General features: G+C 30.0%; 1 protein-coding gene across 2 annotated transcripts in view; it reads right to left on the bottom strand.

The window, feature by feature from the left end:
• LOC129917929 (putative phosphatidate phosphatase) overlaps positions 1–21,541 on the bottom strand; it is a 106,523-nt gene that overhangs the window by 5,507 nt on the left and 79,475 nt on the right. The window contains exons 4-7 of one of the 2 annotated variants that reach the window (XM_055998175.1): positions 14,610–14,816; positions 2,975–3,154; positions 2,372–2,548; positions 108–241 (exon numbers count right to left, since the gene is read on the bottom strand). In XM_055998175.1, coding sequence (XP_055854150.1) covers positions 167–241; positions 2,372–2,548; positions 2,975–3,154; positions 14,610–14,816 — 639 coding nt within the window. In that variant the 3' untranslated portion in view covers positions 108–166. Of the gene's footprint in view, positions 1–107; positions 242–2,371; positions 2,549–2,974; positions 3,155–14,609; positions 14,817–21,541 lie in introns of those variants that run through there. The other variant, XM_055998165.1, reaches the window with a different exon arrangement.

Here is a 21,541-nt window from a genome sequence, read left to right as displayed (position 1 = left end):
GTTAATGCTGATGACTTTATTTATTTTTTTATTTATTTATGTTGTTAAGAAATAAACTTTAACTTTATACTTAATTCAGAAGAATTTCAAAAATAAATAAAAAAAAAAAAATGTTAAACAGATTTTTATATGTATGTAATTTTTTTTTTAATATTCAAAACACGGATCAGTTCGATTTAGTTTGTTTTGACTGCGGCCATACAGTGTACCAATTAAACCAATTTGTTGGTGTAAAACGCGCCTAGAATATACAAGTATTGAATTAGAGATTAGCATGTTTCAAGCAAATTATGTAGTAGATTGATAAAGCAGCAACAAGACCAGCAAGACTTGCAATTGATTAATGTCAAGGTGCTGATTGTCTTTTGTTGCAAATTAAAAGTAATTAATTAATGTAAATATAAAAACTAAACAAACACAAGAAAAAAAGGGAACATTCTATTGTAAGCAATTAGAATGGATTATGCATGCAGGGAATAAATAAAAACCAGAAAAAACTATACAAAAAGCAATTGTATGATGAAATACTATATTATAAGGGGAATTTCTCAATTGTGGATGTTATAGACAGAAATCTGGGAAACGATTTGATAAAAGTATTAGATACGTACAGCTTCAATTTTTTTTAAATTTTATTCAAATCAAATATTATAAATTATAACCTTTTCAAAGCTATGTATGTAAAAAAGCAATACGAAGGATTATTTTATAGATTAATCTTCCATAACAAATCTTAGTTCAAATTTTATGATAAAAAACATTTATTCAAATTATCAACCTCTTAAAAATCAAAATTTGTTTTTTTTTTCAGTGTAAAAATTGTCCTCTTTACACTTTTTCTCGTATGTATTACAAGTCGTGCCACAATATATGTGTATTACACTTTTTCTCAATTAACCATGATATCAAATTTTATCACTGTTTTTAAAATTTTTAAGAGGTTGGTAATTTGAAAAAAGCTTTTTTGTCCTAATTTTTTAACTAAGAGTGGACTAACGAAATACAGTGGTGTAATTTGTTAAAATTATCAGGTTTGATTGGGAATAAGTGTAAAAAAGACAATTTTTACACTGAAAAAAAAATTGATTTTTAAAAGCTTGGTAACAAAAACAAGTGATGTAATTTGTTGGAACTATGATTAGTTAAGAAAGTACTTAAAAAAATACTATTTATATATGTACTGAAAAAGAATTCATTTTACACACCATTTTATATTTTTTGTAATGTAACTTTTCTAGGCAAACTAAAAAAATCAGTGATTCAATGAAAAAATATTTGTATTTTGTGGTTTTTAAGGTGAAATAAAACAAATCAACCTAAGCTTCTGAACAAGAATGTTATATGGACTTAATTCAATTAAGCAAGAACTCTAAGTCAAATTAATAACATTTGAGACACAGTGGATTTAATTTTTCTAAATTATAAATTAAAAAAGGTCACTGTGGTGTATACGTACTATTTTTTTTTTGTGAGGTGAATACAATATAATGCTTCTATAATTGTTAGGCTTATTGTTTAATATATTTCTCTGCCTCTTTTCTGGGATGAAACTAATTTTTAATAAAAAAAAACAAAACCATCTGCAAAAAACATTTGACTCAATTTAACCAAGTCCCAGAGCCCATTAAATTTTTAACAGCTGAAAATTTTGTATTCACCTCAATAGTATCAAAAATTTTACACGGGGTTAACTATTTAACCCAATTCACACACGGCCTTAAACTAAGCAAGGGATAGTGAAAATAAAAGTTGGGATACCCTGGGCAAAAGTTGGGCAAACAGCCAAGGTTTTAAACAAACGATGTTTTCACAGGAAAAAAATCATAATTTTTTCGGTTTCTGATAATAAAAAAAAACCTTTTTATTCTATCTTTTGAAAAAACGATGGAATAAAGAAAAAGTTAGGCTATCCTGGGTAAATGAAATACAGTGCAAAACCAACGATTTTTACACTGATTACAGGTTAAAAAATATAATTCTGTTATAATTTTAGAACTAAAAGTGGGCTGGTAAAAAAAAATGGGCTACCCTGGGCTAACCTTAAGCAATCGAAACAGGCAAGTTTGAAAAGAAATAAGCAATTGGGGTGCCAACTTCACATAGCCGGCATTGAGAGCAAGATTGGCACACCCTCATTCGATTTTTTTTTATAAAAAAAAATAGAACAATCTTTGGCTAAATATTAAACTCATTTCGAACACGCCCATCATTTAAAAAAAAAATCAATTAAATAATTTATTGCAAAATACCTACTAGTATCTAGAATGTGCTTAAATAGATCATCATTAAAAGCAATAGGCAATACAAAATATAAAAAAAAAATAAAAACAAACTCACAAAATTGTTGAATGAGTTAAAGTTCTTAACTTACCACAATAACTGCAAAAAGGGAACCAATTGTCATTCCGGATAAAACATCCGACCAATGATGTTTGTAATCGGAAACACGACTCAGTGCGGTGTACCATGCAATCATAATCAACAGAAATTGGAGAAAATGTTTTAGCAATTTTGATCCCTTCCAATTCATACGCGATTGCAAATACAGCTGTTGACAAGAACAAAAAAAATAAAAAATAGAATAGTAAAAATAATGCCAGTTAAATTAGATTGCAAAATAATATGAATGCATCTACAATAATTCTGCATCATCATAGACAACCTGGCAACCGACCTCACATTCAAGACCGTAGCTATAGAAAATCATTTTGGGGGGAAAACATTTTCTGACCCAAAATTAGATACCTTACGAATATTTAATAGGTTATTTTTTCTTGTATTCTTCTTCGTAAATGCGCTTACAAATGAAATCATTTCTCCACTAATAACGTACAAAGTATTTGTTACGAGGTATTGAATAAGAATTTGAATCAAGCATCTTTTTATACTCTTTTAGCTACGGACTTGATGTTACGAAATGATAAAACGCATTAAATGTCAAGTTGTGGATTACAATAATGATAATAATACTCACAGCCATGTAGACCATTGTGAAGGTGGAAAAGCTAGAATGACCACTGGGGAATGAGAGGCGAACTTCCTTCAACATTCGTGGTGTGGAATTGATGCCGAGGCATGTAAACTCCTCTATGTAACGTCCGGCGTTGATTGGATTCGAGCAGTTTGTACCGTCGCGCATTATAGGTTGGCATACCTGCAAAAAAAAAAAATATAAAACAAAAATAAAATTAGAAAAAAATGAGGATTAGAATAAATTAGTTTTGAGAGCTGCTAGGTAGGTACTCCAATTGCTACGGAGGTGGATTATAATGATGTTATACATATGTACGTTCATAAAGATCAACAAATTATATGAAATACGGTGAGCTATAAGGAAATTGAATTCTCAATTCAAAACAAAATAAAAATATGATGTTCCCACACATCCTTCTCATTCAGTTGTAATTGGGAACAACATTATGACCTACAGCAGTTGAATTGAAATATAAAACCTAGACGTAAGGATATGGCTCGGATTTCTATTAATTTTTTGTTTTGTTTTTTTTTTTTTTTTATGGCTTAGTGAACAGTGTGCTTAGCAAATTCAGATCCATCAATACAAACATTCATTTTCATTTTACATTTCTCTTGAGAGAAATGAAAAGTTAGATTTTATACCTAACTAAAATTGAAAGAAAGGATATTTTGCATGATTTAAACCTGAATTTAAAATAAAAATCTAAATAATAAAACTCTTGCACAAAATAATTCCATTAAGCTAGAACTAGGTATGTATATCGAAATACAAAGTCCAAAAAAAGTATAAAAAGTAAACAAAATACAAAATAACTAAAACAATTCTATTGATGTGACATTTAAAAATTGAAATTATTTGAAAAATTAGAAACTTTTTTGTACTTTTTTCACTTTGTGTTTCTTATACTTTTTTTGCTTTTGGGTTTCGATGTAGTTCTAGTTTTACTCTCATATTAAATTTATGTGATAAAATCTAAATTCTAATTTCTCTTGAAAATAAACAACTTCAATCTAGGTTCTGGGATATTTCAATAATATCTCTTGGTTATGGTTTATGACACCAATTGCAACAATTTCTCAATGAATTTCTTGGTTTTTGGTTTTTATGCACAGGGTGTTTTGGTCCAAATCCTCTTATTTCTTCCAAAAAAAAAAATACCTTTTCACGGATGAAAGACCGTTTTTATACCTATAAATAAAAAAATAAGATTGGCAATACTTGCAATATTAAATAAGTGGCTTTTCGTAAGTTTGAGCAAGTTCGGTTGAGACGCCGAAAACTTAAGGTAAATTTTGTGAAATTTCATCAAATCGTTAGATATCGTTAATGCGAAAAGTAAGTTGTATTTTAAACAATGGAATAATTAAATTTTTTTACTTTTTTTATAATAGAAGGTGGATATTTAAAAGTATTTCTTGCGAAAGAAAGAGTCGTATTTCAGCAAATCAATCAATTAAGTTGTGAATGGGGCAAGACCGTCCATGGGTACGGTGACCATATTTCTGGAAGCGAAACCCGGGACAGATAAAAAATTCGTTGGATCGTTTTGAAAATATTGATTTTTCAATAAAAAATTTAATTTTTTGAAATGAGTTTTCATATTTTTTTAATTATTTTGATATCAAGATTTCCTAAACGATTTTATGGGAGCGTTTTTTTTTTAAATCATTTAAGTCGAAATCAGAAATCGAAAAAATGGTTTAATAATAATGTCTGTTAATAACTTCTAAGAAAATATTATTGTAATCAAAATCGGGAGAGCTGTTTTTTAACATTTTAATTTTATTTTAAATGATTTTGAAATTGTATATGATCTTTAACATTTCCTTAAAAGTTTTGAAACTAATCTGGGTTCTTTACTCTTCCATATATTGTTCTTTATTCGTAAACATTTAACCTGGTGTAGAAACCTGACAAACAGACGCTGGAACTAAATAATTGACGAACATTGAAAAAGAAACAAATACCTAGTCTAGAGGCGAAACGAAAATTTTCGTACAAAACCAGCACAACGAAATCGCAAACGAAAATTTTGCTTTTCGTTGCACAATACGCAGCTTAGGTAACGAAATAGATTTTTCAATCGTTTGTCACTCCCATTTATTTGTCCATTCAATTTTTCTTGCAGCAAAAGTTTTTTGACTTTGGAGACTTAGAAACATTTTCGTTTTGCTTCAGCAGCGTATTTAATTTTAATTTCCAGCCACTGTTTTCTTGTTTTCCGTACAAAGTATTTAAAATATTGAATACAAAAATCAGAGTATGTTCAAATACGGGACAATAACGGGACAAATTACAAAATACGGGACACTTATACGTCCCGGGTTTCTTAAATAAAAACCCGGGACAAGCTGTAGAAATACGGGACAGTCCCGGGTAAACCGGGACGGATGGTCACCGTATCCATGGGCGGTGTTGAGTCTTATTTTGAGATCAATTCAAATACGACCTTATTTAATTATAGCTAAATAAGTTTAATATTTATTTTTCATAAGTAACATTAAAATATTTTTAGATTTTTACTGTTGCTTATTATAATAAGCAACAGTAAAAATCTAAAAATATTTTAATGTTACTTATGAAAAATAAATTTTTACTGTTGCTTATTATAATAAGCAACAGTAAAAATCTAAAAATATTTTAACGTTACTTATGAAAAATAAATATTAATATAATATATAATATATAAATGTTGCTAATAATTATTAGCAACAGTATAATTTTTTAAGATACTACAGGCGGAATAGGAAGCTTTTGGTAGCTAAACAAGGTAGGAAAAGAAAATCACCGATAAAGTAGTCAAAATAAATAAGAGACAGGCGTCAAATAATGCTGTAAGTGATGATTCTGAGGAAAAAGACGTAGCAGACTGTATTTGTATCTCCGCCGTAGCTGTTTGCAAATTCATGAAACTTGTTTTAAAGATTCGTTGTATGAATTTTGTACGTGGCTAGGGGGCTTGTTGTAGGTCCGAATGTGTTTTTAAGCTGTTTGAACTACACTTTTCGAGTAAGGAAACACGTTTATTAGATGCAATAAAATGAAAATAAACATTTTCACATTTAAAACGAATGAAGAAAAAATAAATTTATGATAAATATCTCAAAATCTTGCTTGTTTTTTTTTTTTCTTTTTTAAAGTATTGAATTTACATGTTCTGATTTGGACTTAAAAAAAGCATTATATTACAGAAAAATATATAATTTTGACTAAACATCAAAAAGAACTTAATTGAAAATTAATTTTTGGGAGTTTATAGTGAAAATAGTAATGAGTGTAGCTCAAAAACTAGACGTGATAGAATAAATCTGTAAACAGTTTTCAATTCAGCACTATAAAGTCAATTAAATTCACCTAACAAAGTTCTTGCTCCCGACTTTTTTTGTTTTTTTGCCGACCAGTGTTATCTTCGTTGGTAAATTAAGGGATTCTTTAATCTTATATTTTTTTGATTTGATTTCGACTTTTAAAAGCAAAAATTCAAGAAAATTCATCGACATGTTTAAAAAAAAATTAAAAACAAATTATTTTTCAAAAAAAAATAAATTTTTTCTTAAAAATCCAAAAATTAGTTTTTTTTTGTTTTTAATTTAAATTAATTTAGTTAAAAAAAATACTCAAACAAAAGTTGTGTTTATGTTTTTTTCTTGCACCCTACACTGTTTAACACAAAACAAATATTTGATATTCATTTTTCAAATAATTTCAAATAAAGCAAAGCCTTGAGGTTCAATCATAAAGCAAAGCAAAGCCGACTTTGAATCTTCTGCAAGCTGTTGTATGTCTTATTTTACCCACAGAGATCATTTCATAGTGCCTTTCTACGTTTCAATTGATAAATACTTCAATAAAATGATCCCACATCAGAAAAGCAGTGGCAGTGGTTACGGATTATCCCACAGGCCTTTGCTCAAAAGATAAATATCTTTGCATTCAACAAGTATTTTTGCGGCTCATTGCAAGAAAATTCACTGGACCATTTGAGTTTCACCCACTGCTTTAGCTTTTCAATTGAAGTATACCTCTTCGGACATTATATCTAGTTGATTTGATAATGCAACACTAGCAACTGCAGCTTTAAATGACAAATTGACGTTCGCTTGAACATTGGATATAGTCATATAGTAGATACAAGAGTATCTGTGTGTGTTGAAAATTGAATGGAGATATCAATTTCGCACAGTTCATGCATAGATACCTTTTGAAAGACGTATAAATTGGCTTGCTGAAAAGTTGCACGGATCAAATCAATGAGTAAAGTTGAGTGGCGCAGGAATTGTATTTCATTCACTAGCAGATTAACTGAATGGTTGTGGTTTCATAACTCATTAACAGATGAATTATTAAAATGCATGAGTGTTTCAATCAAGCCCGCATAGAGGTTATAAAATATACAACACCAATTATGTTTTCAAGGAAATAAAGTTGAAAATGTGCATTTAGGTACCTTTATGTGACTATTGGAATGTTATTTTCAACTCATACATCTGTTTAAAAGCATCTTCAAAATTTAATACAAAAAAATGTCCAAAATATGGTTTTAATTTCAAACGGATGTAGGAAATTATGCATACAGCGCGTGTTGGGATTTGGGATCACATGTGTATAGCACCGCATTGCTTGGCAAATATTTTCGAAAAAAAAACAACGAAAAATAATTACTAAATGAAATATTGCATTAAATCGTCCTAAATTGACTTATGACTGAGTTTGGTATAAAAACATAAACATTTTTTTTCTCTTTCCATAAGACCTACGCAAAGTCATATTTGGGGATTTATCTTTTTGAAGCACGCGCGACTGTTAATTGAAGATATGTTTGTCTGTTGTATTTTTGTTCTTTTTTTTAGAAAACGCCCTTAATATGAAACACTTTGGCGGGCTGTCTTTATCATTGGATCATAAATTTTATGTTGTGACATAAAAACGCGGATATAAGGGCAGAGGGTCTGGGAGTGTTTTATGAAACAATGAAATTCTTTTAATGCAGTTGTATGTTGGTGACATTTTTTTTGTGTATATGGGGTTCATTAAAAAAATAAAAACATGCAGGAAATATATTTTGGTTTTGAATGAAAGTTGGTGTTTGCAGGGCTTATATATGAGGAAAGATAGGTATTAAAAAATGAATAATAGTTTGACGAAATGCATGTACATGAGAATAAAGAAATACCTAATTGGCTTGATTACGGTGCTGACAGGCTGTTTCCATAAAAAAAGATATAAATAAATTTATGATCTTCTGAATAACTATATTTAACAATGTTAAGAGTTCTAATATAGCGAATCTCCTATCGATAAATCTTCTAAAACCAACAAAGACTAATGAATAGAGCTCTTACTAACAGAAATATCTACTACCCTATACTCAGTTCGAGTTCAAAATGGTTGATGATATAATTCATTGTGCTCGTATGAGATAATCTTTGTTTGGTTTCCAAGTAAGTCAGTAAAATTCGTTTTTGACGATGAAAGCCAACATTTCCATTTCTCCAACATGACCGAAGTGAAGAGAGTCATATCGAAGCTGCTTAAGTCCAATGAAGCTGCTGTAGCTGACGGCCTCAATGCAGTGCTATTTAGGCCGTGTGCGAATTGGGTTAAAATGTTGGTTAAAATTTGACGTTTGGTTAAATTTTGACACTAGAGTGGTGAATAAAATGGGTTAAAATTTACCCAGCTGCGGAGCAGGGTAAAATTTGACATAAGTGGTTAAAATATGACGTTTCTCAATATAGAAAGATCAAGAAAGATTTGGAATTATTTTTGTTATAATGCGTTGATTTTTTAAGAAATGTAAAAGTATTAATGCTATTAATTAATACAAAGTACTTCCTCAAATTATTATTCATCTTGAAAACTTGAAAATGTAGGAATTGGTGGCTTGTTTTTTTATTTTTTATATTTCTTTTTTTTGGCAGCTGATGAACTATGAATTAGTGTTCGAAGACTGTATAAAAAATGTCTTTTTGATCGTAAAGAAGTGGAAAATTATCGATAAAAATAAAAAAAAAGTATGTGAAATTAAGAATTTCTTACATATTTGTACTAGAATATTTAACTTCATATATTTTCAGTTAAGTTTTGTTATAAAAAATAATTAATTGAATATACGAAAAAGCATTTTTGAGGGTAATTTTGTTTTATCTTGAGGGAATTTTAATCAAAGTAGTGCAAAAAAAGTCCCATTTAACACATTTAAACCCTATTCGCACACCAAAAAAATAAATTTGATCCCTTTTTTAACCAAACGTCAAAGTTTAATAGTGGTAGAAAATTTAACCAACATTTTAACACAATGCGCACACGGCCTTAAAGCAGGCGGTTACCTGGTTGGGAAAATGCCGATTATTGTCGGAGAAAAACATGCCCACAGAATTCAATTTCACCATTGATTGCCTGCAACATAGCGTGAAGCAGTGGCGTTTTTTGTGAGCATCGTAGCGGAAGCGACAAAAAGGGTTCAACGGTCAATAAGGACAAAACCAATTATATACTGCCGTCGAAAAAGGAAACTCAACACCGACCGACACGTATCACGGGTCGTTTGAACGCGACACTACTCGAAGTGTCTTGCACTCCAAAAGCTTTTTTAAAATTTTCTATCGAGCTATTCGTTTTTTATGAGCTTAATAAGTTATGAAAATACGTACTTTTACGTACTTTTTCACACGTTTTTATTAATAACTCTGTTAATAATAATGGTAGAAACTCAAATAATGGCTCTATTTTTAGAAAAAATATCCCTCTTTTTAACGGCATTTCAATCAAATTAGTGGCATTTTTAGATCTTCAGATATTCGAATCTAAGTCCGTTCATTTTTTCTGCCCAATTCGATTTCTCTAATCAAAAAGTTTTTTTTTTATAGAAGTCAGGGTATACTTTTCTAATGGTTTTTCGTATGCTGAACTCGAATCCAAAGTCAAAAAAATTCCATCACATCAAGTTTTTGAGATATTACCGTTAGAAAATCAAAAATACCCTTTTTTAACAGTTTTTGAGGTTATGTCATCTTGCGTGATAATTTTTTATAATTACATTTGTAGCGGTTTCTTAAAGAACTAAGTTTCTTCTTTTAAAATCCGTTTAAATCATTTCGATATCGCTTTTCTTCTCCGAGAAATCCTAAAATCAATTCAACATGTTTGGTGAATATTCTCTATGAAAAAAAATCTTATGATCGTTTGGGTTTCATGGCAAATCGCAAAAAATTTTTGCATTCCTTTAAGTTTTTTGGTTGGTCAAAAATTTTCTTACCCATAAACTTACCAAAAAACTTAAAGGAATGCAAAAATTTTTTGCGATTTGCCATGAAACCCAAACGAACATAAGATTTTTTTTCATAGAGAATATTCACCAAACATGTTGAATTGATTTTAGGATTTCTCGGAGAAGAAAAGCGATATCGAAATGATTTAAACGGATTTTAAAAGAAAAAACTTAGTTCTTTAAGAAACCGCTACAAATGTAATTATAAAAAATTATCACGCAAGATGACATAACCTCAAAAACTGTTAAAAAAGGGTATTTTTGATTTTCTAACGGTAATATCTCAAAAACTTGATGTGATGGAATTTTTTTGACTTTGGATTCGAGTTCAGCATACGAAAAACCATTAGAAAAGTATACCCTGACTTCTATAAAAAAAAACTTTTTGATTAGAGAAATCGAATTGGGCAGAAAAAATGAACGGACTTAGATTCGAATATCTGAAGATCTAAAAATGCCACTAATTTGATTGAAATGCCGTTAAAAAGAGGGATATTTTTTCTAAAAATAGAGCCATTATTTGAGTTTCTACCATTATTATTAACAGAGTTATTAATAAAAACGTGTGAAAAAGTACGTAAAAGTACGTATTTTCATAACTTATTAAGCTCATAAAAAACGAATAGCTCGATAGAAAATTTTAAAAAAGCTTTTTTCTTACTATTTAGACCCCAAGGAACATTTCTGCATCAAAACATATGGAGTGCAAGACACTTCGAGTAGTGTCGCGTTCAAACGACCCGTGCGTATTAGACATAAACGAGTATTTCAAAAAATTGTTGTAACATTTTTTACAACTTGAACTTGAACTGATTAAGTCCAAATCCTAAGTGTGGTTTTGAAGTCCAAATGAGGTATGTCATTTAACTTTAAAAAAAATTAAAAAGGAGCCTCAGGTAAAGGCGTAAACAAAATTTAAAGTAGCGATTTCTTCAAAATGATCGCTCGTATCGATAAAATTGTCGTGACATATTTTATAGGTAATATTAAAATCTAGAATGTCAACATAAAATATTTTTTAATAGCTTCTTTATTTAAGAATTATTAAAAGTAAAAAACCTTTATTTTAAAATTTTTATTTTATGTTCGTTTTTAACCCCTTGTAGCCCCATGTGACATTTCTGTAACAAATCGAAAAAGATCGCCCAAAAGCTGTGAAAAACATATTTTTATTCTTTTAAAGCTTCTTACATAATCTTTAAGAATTGCTTTATCGAAATAATGCGCCATATTTCTAATAAATAGCACCATTAATTAATTGGCAGTTAATGTTGAAAGTTTGGCTTTTTTTGGAAAACAAACAAATTTATGTATAGACCAGTGCCGATGCCTTCAAAAATATTAAAAAGTACAAAAAAATCATAGTAGGATGAAACCCATTGGAAAAGGAGGTGAATATGATAAAAATGAAAGGAAAAATAAATTACGGGCGAACCAAGTTCGGGAAGTGGGTGGGTTGAGTTTTTAATGGTAAAAAATGGTATATCTCGATTTCCGGCAAAACTACAAATCCTATAGAAAAAAGTTGTATGGCAAAGTTGTAGGTAATAAAAAGATCTCCAACTTTTGTATCAACAATTTTTTCACATAACCTCAAAATTTATGTGAAAAATTCAAAAAACCGAGTTTTTGGTTTTTTATTTTTATCTTTTTCAAAAACAAAAATTTTTCTACGAAATTCGGTGAAAACTTACCTTATTATGTCCCAAACACACTGTAATTTATTTGATTTAAAATATTAATTTGTTCACCTTATTTTGACTTAATACCAAAAAAACACCCTAATTTTCAATCGAAAATTCACGTGTCAAAATATAAGCTTTTTTCAAAAAGTCGGTGGGAATTTCTTTCGTTAAAATGTCTATTTTCTGATGGTGTAAAAAAAATTTACATTAGTATACTATAAAACATGTTCTCGTAAAATTCAAAAAATGAAAAAAGCTTGAATTCGAAAAAAATTTTTTATCATTGTTTACAATTTTGGCCTATTTATTCAAATTTACACTTTAATTACTCAAAAAACGTGAGATTTCATGTAACAATAATAAATCTTACGGTTTTTGAGTAATTAAAGTGTAAATTTGAATAAATAGGCCAAAATTGTAAACAATGATAAAAATTTTTTTTCGAATTCAAGCTTTTTTCATTTTTTGAATTTTACGAGAACATGTTTTATAGTATACTAATGTAAATTTTTTTTACACCATCAAAAAATAGACATTTTAACGAAAGAAATTCCCACCGACTTTTTGAAAAAAGCTTATATTTTGACACGTGAATTTTCGATTGAAAATTAGGGTGTTTTTTTGGTATTAAGTCAAAATAAGGTGAACAAATTAATATTTTAAATCAAATAAATTACAGTGTGTTTGGGACATAATAAGGTAAGTTTTCACCGAATTTCGTAGAAAAATTTTTGTTTTTGAAAAAGATAAAAATAAAAAACCAAAAACTCGGTTTTTTGAATTTTTCACATAAATTTTGAGGTTATGTGAAAAAATTGTTGATACAAAAGTTGGAGATCTTTTTATTACCTACAACTTTGCCATACAACTTTTTTCTATAGGATTTGTAGTTTTGCCGGAAATCGAGATATACCATTTTTTACCATTAAAAACTCAACCCACCCACTTCCCGAACTCGGCTCGCCCGTAATTTATTTTTCCTTTAATTTTCATCATATTCACCTCCTTTTTCAATGGGTTTCATTCTACTATGATTTGTTTTGGTTTCAAAAATTATCGACCCTGGTCTAGTAAAAACTACGAAATTCAGAAAAAATATTTTTCGCGGTTTTATTTTTGAATTTTAGGAATGCGCCTAAAAATAAATATTAGATAGCTTTTTGTTTGAATTTTTGCATTTATATGCAAACATAAATTATTTAAACTTTTTTTTTACTGCGTGAATTTCGAAATAACTAAGCAAATAATGAATTTATTGAATTTTTAAAAAATACGTGTTTTATTATAGCTAAAGCCCTTTCGATTGACATTATTAATTTTAAAATTTACGATGTTGGGTCACAAGGGGTTAATTTATATTTTAAAAACTAACAACCTCACAAGAAATTAAAATGCACGACTGGGTCGCACGTACATGCTCTTGCAGTTCAAAACACTTTTATGTTAAATCTACTTGTATAGAATTTAAGAGCTGCCTCTATATAAATTTTAAAGAAATTAAAATGCACGACTTGGTCGCACGTACATGCTCTTGCAGTTCAAAACACTTTTATGTTAAATCTACTTGTATAGAATTTAAGAGCTGCCTCTATATAAATTTTAAAGAAGATGTTGGATAAGAGCCGACATTTAGGGCAAAATTTATTTAAATGCAAGAAAAATATTTGCATTTGACTTTTTTGGAAAAATAAAAATGCAGTTTTATTGCAATCGCTTTCAATATTACGTCTGCAAAGTTTAATCAAAATCGTTAGAGCCGTTTTCGAGTTATTTTGTATAACTTAAAATATTTGTATGAGCGGTACACTTTCTAACTTTTTTTTATATCTCGCTAAGAAAGTGTACCTTAAATACAAATTTTTCTGTACGAAATTTGAAGAAAATTCATACAACCCTTTAGGCTGTGGAAATGTGAACAGATGGACACACAAACGCACGGACGGAGTTGCGAGACCCACTTTTTTTAAATTTTGGTTTTGTTGGTTTTGATTAAAACCTAAAATTTTTTTTTCGACACGAAACCAATACTTTCCCTATAGGCTATAGAGCAAGTAAAAATGTTTATTTCTTAATTGCTTTACACACAAAAATTTTTAAACTAACGATATTTTCTAAACGAACATTCGGAGTATAAGAAAAGTTTCAGAAAATCTTTTTTTTAGAAAATATACTATATATAATAGCCTTATTCCTATTTGAATTTTGTAGGCAAAACATCGATTTTTTCGACATTTAAATTTTAATATTTACCTATGGTATGATCGAAATTCACTTATGGAATTTTGGGTAAAATGGACTTCTAACACTGGTTTACAAAAATTTAACATTTTTTGGACGTCGTCGCATAGTTTTTAGAAATTTTGGAAGATTGGATATTTCCTAATCTAAATAATCTTGCTTCTTGCTCCAGAGAAAATTGCATAACGCAATCAAAGATGATGTGCCATAACCTAAGATTTTTCTTAATTCACAAATTTACCACCAATGCAATTTTCAAAATAAAGTTTTATAAAAACTACGCCGTCTCCATTAAGCTACACGTTCTGTAGTATGCAAATCACCATGAATATAAAAAAAATATCCATTTATAAAATGGTTAGCTAAATTCTCGAATAACTTGCTAGCAAGGTTAAGGATAATAAAATTCCATTCTCCTGTCCACTAAAAATATACTTACAGCAAAAAAGTGAGGTCTCAGTCGGCCAATGGAATATTTTGCAATATCAGTTGCAAGCTGGCACATTGCGGCACCAAATCCAAAGACTCCCAACTTCTTATAACATTCTATCATCCATTCTGGAACCTCCCATCCATTGAAGACAAACCGTCGATTGGTAGTGCTTTGCTGTTTCATATTACTCTTCACTAGCTCCACACCGATTACCTTAAAATAGAAAAAAGGAAGAAAAAATTGTCATTTTAAAAAATATTATATAAAAGAAGCAATCAAAAAGACTGCAAATAAATTAAAATTTATGCACATGATGATAGCTTCGTGATTATACATAAATCAATTTTACATGCTTAACGAGATGACTTAGACATGTCTATAGCAACCGTTGACATTGTAATATGGAAATAAATTAAAACAACGTTCAACCATGAAAGATCAGGCAGATTTCTAATTTCCATATTTTACAAAATTTGTGGTTTGTACAATCAATTCGTTTGTGTTTTACAAGAAGCCACAACAAGACCTAAACAAATTCATTGCAAATCCAATATAGAATTCACTTTACCAGAGTACGGAACTGTTTTGACAGATAAATAAATTCTGGACAAGAATTGGAAAGAGATTGTGCATGTGCTGCACTACTTTAAGAATTACTGCAAATAAATTAATTTACCTGAACGGGCAGTCGGGCAGCACTTTATAAGAAGCCGAAACTACATGGGGTGTATCTTTGGATTCACGGTTAAGACAAGAAAAATCCATTACATCTATTGCCATACGTTAGAATTTTGTGCAGTGTTGCCGTGGTGATTGAATTTTATAGAAAATAAAGTAAAGTTTGGAATTTCCGTTTAAATTGTTGAAATTTTTAAGCAAACTTTTTGGTAAGCAAGTATTATTAGTAGGGTACATTGGTCTTTTTTAGTAATTTTGTGTCGTCAAAATTAGAAACACAAGAAGAAGTGTAAAATTGCATACAAGATTATGAAAATTGCAAGTAATTGGTTAGTTTTTTTTAGGAACACAAAAAAAAACCACATTTCTGTTTATGAGTTTTAGGAATTTCTCTTAATTTTTAAAAATTGAAATGGGTCTCTTGATGTGTTTTTATTTCACCTTGTGGCAACACTGTTTCTTGTGTGGCAAATTGTAGAATTCTTGACTGTTCATTAGCACAGCCTACAATCTGATTTCCCTACAACAGCCAGGGTAAATTTAGAGAAGGGTGTAACCGATTATGGAGATCCAGGAGAGAGTACACACGCGACTCCAATGTGGGTACCATGAATTGTATGACTTATTTACTGCAAGCTAATAAATTGACCTTGCAATTGAACTACACGTGTGAAGCCCAACTCCTGCTGCGAATGAAGTTTAAGTTATGTATTTTTCTTCGCTGCGTTATATGTTATGTTAAACATCAAAGGAAAACATTGTGATTGGCGCTTAAATTATAATCAAGCTCGATAGTAAACAATAAAAGAACAGAAATGGGAAAACAAATGGAAGATTTATGGAATTTTGGTGGTAGATTGAATAAAATGGAACATCTATTGGATCATAACAAAGAAAAGATTGAAGACATCCGTTTGACTATAATTGTTGTTAGAAGGAAATTGCTTATGTACGAACTTCTTTCAAGAAGTGCATTTTACATTAGTGTAGTTCACCTTAAAGGTAAATTGATGAACATTCTTAATAAGGCGTTTTGGCAGTTGAATTGGGCATTTGTTTTTCAGTGAAACGCTGAATACAAATCAATCCATAAATAAAAAAGCACGACTGGGTCACACGAACTCTCTTATCTTAAAGCTTTAAAAAAAAAAAAATTAGGGAAAATTAAAATTCAATTTTATTAAGGAATTTGTATAATTAATGAAACACCGTTTTATAAGATTTTGATCACCAAAAGATATATTCCATCTGATTTCTTGTATGAAAAGGAATTTTTAGAAAAAAAAATTTGGTATTGGTATGCTACTTTGAAGAAATAACCAATCAACACTTAAAAACGAAATTTCGAAATAATTAACTAGGCAACCTGTTTTAAAAAAATTGATTTTTCAAAACAAAATTTTGAAATATTTTTTCAAAACTCAAAAAATGTGTTGTTTGAAAATTGTATCTAAAATTTTAATATTTCGATTATTTAAACGATTTTGTATGTTTTGTATTTTTGTTCAAATCGGGTTAGTAGTGTAAGAGATATTCAGATATTGTTTGTAGCATAACACAGACAAAATTTAATTAAAATCGTTAGAGACGTTTTTTTTTTTAATAATTTTTAATAAATATTTTTTTGGGTGACAAACTGATTTGTAAGCTCTTTTTCGGAAGGCATAGTTTTATATTAAAAAAAGGTTCTCCCGGCCTCATTTTTGTAGTAATTTTTTTAATCCAATAATTTGATTTGCCTCCTAAATAAAAGATTTGTCGAACCTGTTCGTTCTTCCAAGCTTATAAGAGCTCAAATGCTACAAGGTAGCTTTTGCACAGAGAAAAAATAAGGATGCTCTTTTTAAATTTACTTTCGTAAAATAATAAAATTTCTTATATTAGAATAAAAATGAAATCCGTTCAAACTCTGGTAAAATCAATGTGAAATTCATTTAATTTTAACAAGAATTTTCTTCTTAAAAAATTAAAGTGTATCTTTTAAAAATGCACTGATTTCTCTTGTAATTCATTTATATCCTTATTGAAATAAAACGATGTTCACCCTAACTTAAAATGGTTCTTTTCACTTGCCTTCATTTTGCATACTTTGCTAAGGTGCAAGAAATTAAGAAGATTTGTCCGTGAGATTCCACTAAATTTAATATAGATTTTATTTGTTTTTTGCTTGTTTTCTCCATGTTAACCTAGAATCCTTTTTTCTTTAAGCGTGACAAATGTTGAACAGTTTTTCGTTTTCTACGTAAGAATTCCAATTAAATAATCTGTACTAGGGTAAAACTATACAACACGCCCCACTTTTTTTGAATCTTCAATAAAACAAAAAAAATAAAGGAAAATAATAGTTTTTTTGGTAAATATAAAAAGTATAGTCTTTTTCTTACTTTGTACTAAAATATGTTAGCATATATTATACACTGCCGGTCACTTGAATACGTCCACATTTTAGTTCATCTTATTTTTAGCCTGGCTTGGTATTTATTGCAATGGTACATCTTTTTTACATACGTAACGAGAGAACATCTTTATGCGCTTAGCTTAGGAGAAAAAAAATTGTCTTGGGACCTACCGTTCTTCTCACACGGTAGCTAGACCAAATCTATTCATAAAAACAAGTATATTTTTTGACTCATCTAAATAGGCTCAAAAGCAAAAATGTTAATAAATGATGAGTTGCATGGGTCAGTTGGACACAAAATTGTGTCTGTCAATAAATCTGATTGTCTATAACCTATAAGGACGAAAACGGGTCGGAAAAAAACATTAGGCGCGGAAAAAATGGCGAAAATAAAAGAAGTCTTTGAATTAGGCCGAAATCAACGATGCATTGGGACAAAAATTAACACAAGTTAAAATTTAGCATGCAGTTTTTCGCGCACTATCCAAGGGTATAGAAACAACATTTACAATCGAAGTTGCTTAGCCACAACATTGGCCGATAGATGTGCAATGATCTGAACAGCATGACTTTGCGCTAAAAATTAAGCTGAAAACCGGTATGAAATGCAGTTTAACGACGGCAAAACGGGTTGTCAGAAGTGATAAACATTTGAGAAGAACAAATCTTCGCAAAAACTACCACTTTACAAACCACGAAAAGAAACTCGCCTCGAATAGTAAAAAAAAAAACTGTGTAAGAAATTGCAGATCGAAAGTTTTTTAGAAAAAAATAGCTTGCACTTAATGACACTGCCTTCACAGTTATGCAGACAACTTAAAATAATCCTTCTCTCTACGAAGGTCATACAAATAGGAATTTAGACCTCAGGGTCAACTTAATTAATTTTTTTCCTTTGTAAAATCACCGGTTGGAAATTCGACTTCACGACATGTTTTTTTTTTTTTATTATTGGAGGCAAGTTTCTTTTCGTGGTTTGTAAAGTGGTAATTTTTGCTAAGCTTTGTTCTTCTCAAATGCTAACCTCTTCTGACAACCCGTTTTGCCGTCGTTAAACTGCATATTATACCGATTTTCAGCTTAATTTTTAGCGCGAAGTCATGCTGTTCAGATCATTGCACATCTATCGGCCAATGTTGTGGCTAAGCAACTTCGATTGTAAATGTTGTTTCTATACCCTTGGATAGTGCGCGAATAACTGCATGCTAAATTTTAACTTGTGTTAATTTTTGTCCCAATGCATCGTTGATTTCGGCCTAATTCAAAGACTTCTTTTATTTTCGCCATTTTTTCCGCACCTAATGTTTTTTTCCGACCCGTTTTCGTCCTTATAGGTTATAGACAATCAGATTTATTGACAGACACAATTTTGTGTCCAACTGACCCATGCAACTCATCATTTATTAACATTTTTGCTTTTGAGCCTATTTAGATGAGTCAAAAAATATACTTGTTTTTATGAATAGATTTGGTCTAGCTACCGTGTGAGAAGAACGGTAGGTCCCAAGACAATTTTTGTTCTCCTAAGCTAAGCGCATAAAGATGTTCTCTCGTTGAGTATGTAAAAAAAATGTACAATTGCAATAAATACCAAGTCAGGCTAAAAATAAGATGAACTAAAATGTGGACGTATTCAGATGACCGGCAGTGTATATAAATCGTTTTAAAAAAGTTCAAGTGGGGCGTTTTGTAACTCATTTGCTGGGTAAAACGCCCCACACCAGTGACAAAACGCCCCTAAGGAAAAAGTAGGTACAAATGTATTTAATTAGAAAAATTAAATTATTTGATTTTGGAAAATAGAATTTTGCGATACTTTGCGGTAGTAAATGTTGCAATCTGGTATGTATATATGGTAAAAAAAACTCGTGTAACGCAATATGGCAAGATATGCGCTGAAAATTAAACTTCTTTAAAAACGGTCCTGCAATAATTTTCGTTTTTGACCATAATGGCCGCAGTGTCGTCCTTTTTTAATTTAATGCAATTCTTAACCCTCTACTGCATGAATTATGAACGAAATGAAATAAAAATTTTTTTAACAATTTTTTAGCTTTATTAGTGGTTGAAAAAAGGTATTACATAGAAATTTTTATTTTTTTACATTTATATACATTTTTAGAAACATAAACCATATATGAGTTAGTATGCAGCAAGTCGATTTCCAGCAAACAATTAATAACCCATATATGGTTTAGTATGCATTCAAGGTATGTTTTGTAAAATATGTTTTTATTACATTGGACTTTCCTTATTCATGGAATTTATTCAAATTCTTTCTTTTATGATTGTTGCAGAAGAACACCTTCCATTTTCTACATGTACACAATACCTTTTTCAGTTCCCAAATTTGACATATTGGTGTTTTTGTTTGCCATTCAGGGATATGGTCGATGTTTTCAGTTAGTACTGATTTCAACGGCTTTTGCCCTTGGTTGTTGTGAGTGAATTGGAGTTTCGGGATTAGATGGGGCTGGACTTCCGTGACTTGTATATAACTCCCTCAGCTTTGTTTTGTTGCATCTCTGCTTTGATCACCTGCCAAAGCTGAAGGGCATCATCTTTTTTGTGACACTTTAGGTGTTACAGATTTGCAAAAGTGCTCGGAGGCTTGTTTGATGTTAAAAAGGGCCAGAATCTGAAGCTAGATCGTCATCACTTCGAAAGCCATCACCAGTTTTAGCATTTACTTACTTATTTTTTCCATAGAAAGTCTTCGAATTAATTTTACAAAAAAAAAAAAAAAAAATTCCCACAAAAATCAGTAATGTAAGTCGCCGACGCATGATAACCCATATATGGTGTTTTGGAAAAAAACGCAAAAAAAGACAAAAATTATTTAAAAAAAAAACAAAGAACAAACTTCGTAAGCATATAAAAGTATAATAAATTCATACGAAACTTATTTTTAATTGTATGCAACTTACTTATTTCTTATTAAAAAACACTTGAAAAGTTCACACTTTTATTCACTGATTTGCACTTTAGACATACTCTTGAAACAATGAGTTTATTTCAGAATCACGACTCTCTCATTTATAATAAAAACCGGTTAATTATACAAAAATAGACATAGTTTTATTAAAGTTTTTTCTTTTTGACATTTGGTGCAATATAATGGGAATAAATCGATATGAAATCGATAAACCATATATGGGTTAGTATGCGGTAGAGGGTTAAGCATATAGCAAATAAAAAAAAATGTTGATAAGTATTTTACTTAATAGTTTACTGGGGCGTATTACACTCACTGTACTGGGGCGTTTTGTAAATTTCGAAGTGCAATATGCGCATGCAAAAATATAGCAACCCAAACTGAATTAAAGGAATTACCAAAAAAGAAAAATTTTCCAACCGTTTAGGCGAAATGTGCACAGATTGATCATAATCCAATACATTTCCTATGCGGAAAGTCAAATGCGGCCTTTGCTACAAGAAGGTGCTTAACCTGGGCGGTCTTTTCTTCAATGTAATATCCAAGTAGTGGAAGCAGGTATGTATTCTGAAAAGTAAATAGGCAAAGTGACGTAACAGGTTAGGATTTCCATTTCAAATACTTTAACTTTTCGACCTCCCTTAAGACAGTAAACTAGTCGTAACAAAGGTGTATAGTTTTGCTTGAAGAATAAATTAAAATTAATCCGCTCCTGACACCTTATAGCAAGTAAAATAAATGGTCACATAGGGCCAGTCAAATGTAATTTTTTCCACAACATAAAAAAAAACAATTTTCATTATGAATGACTTTTGCTTGTCAAAAGTCAATCTCTCATCACTCTTCAAAATGCGCACCTTGCGACTCACTGTCTCCGACATAGGTATAATTCAAAAACAAGAAAAAAAAATAATAATGAAATTCGTA

The sequence above is a fragment of the Episyrphus balteatus genome, chromosome 1 (assembly GCF_945859705.1).
Source record: "Episyrphus balteatus chromosome 1, idEpiBalt1.1, whole genome shotgun sequence".
NCBI lineage: Eukaryota > Metazoa > Arthropoda > Insecta > Diptera > Syrphidae > Episyrphus > Episyrphus balteatus.
Note: the sequence above shows the minus strand (reverse complement) of the source record. Positions and strands in the feature narration are given on the sequence as shown.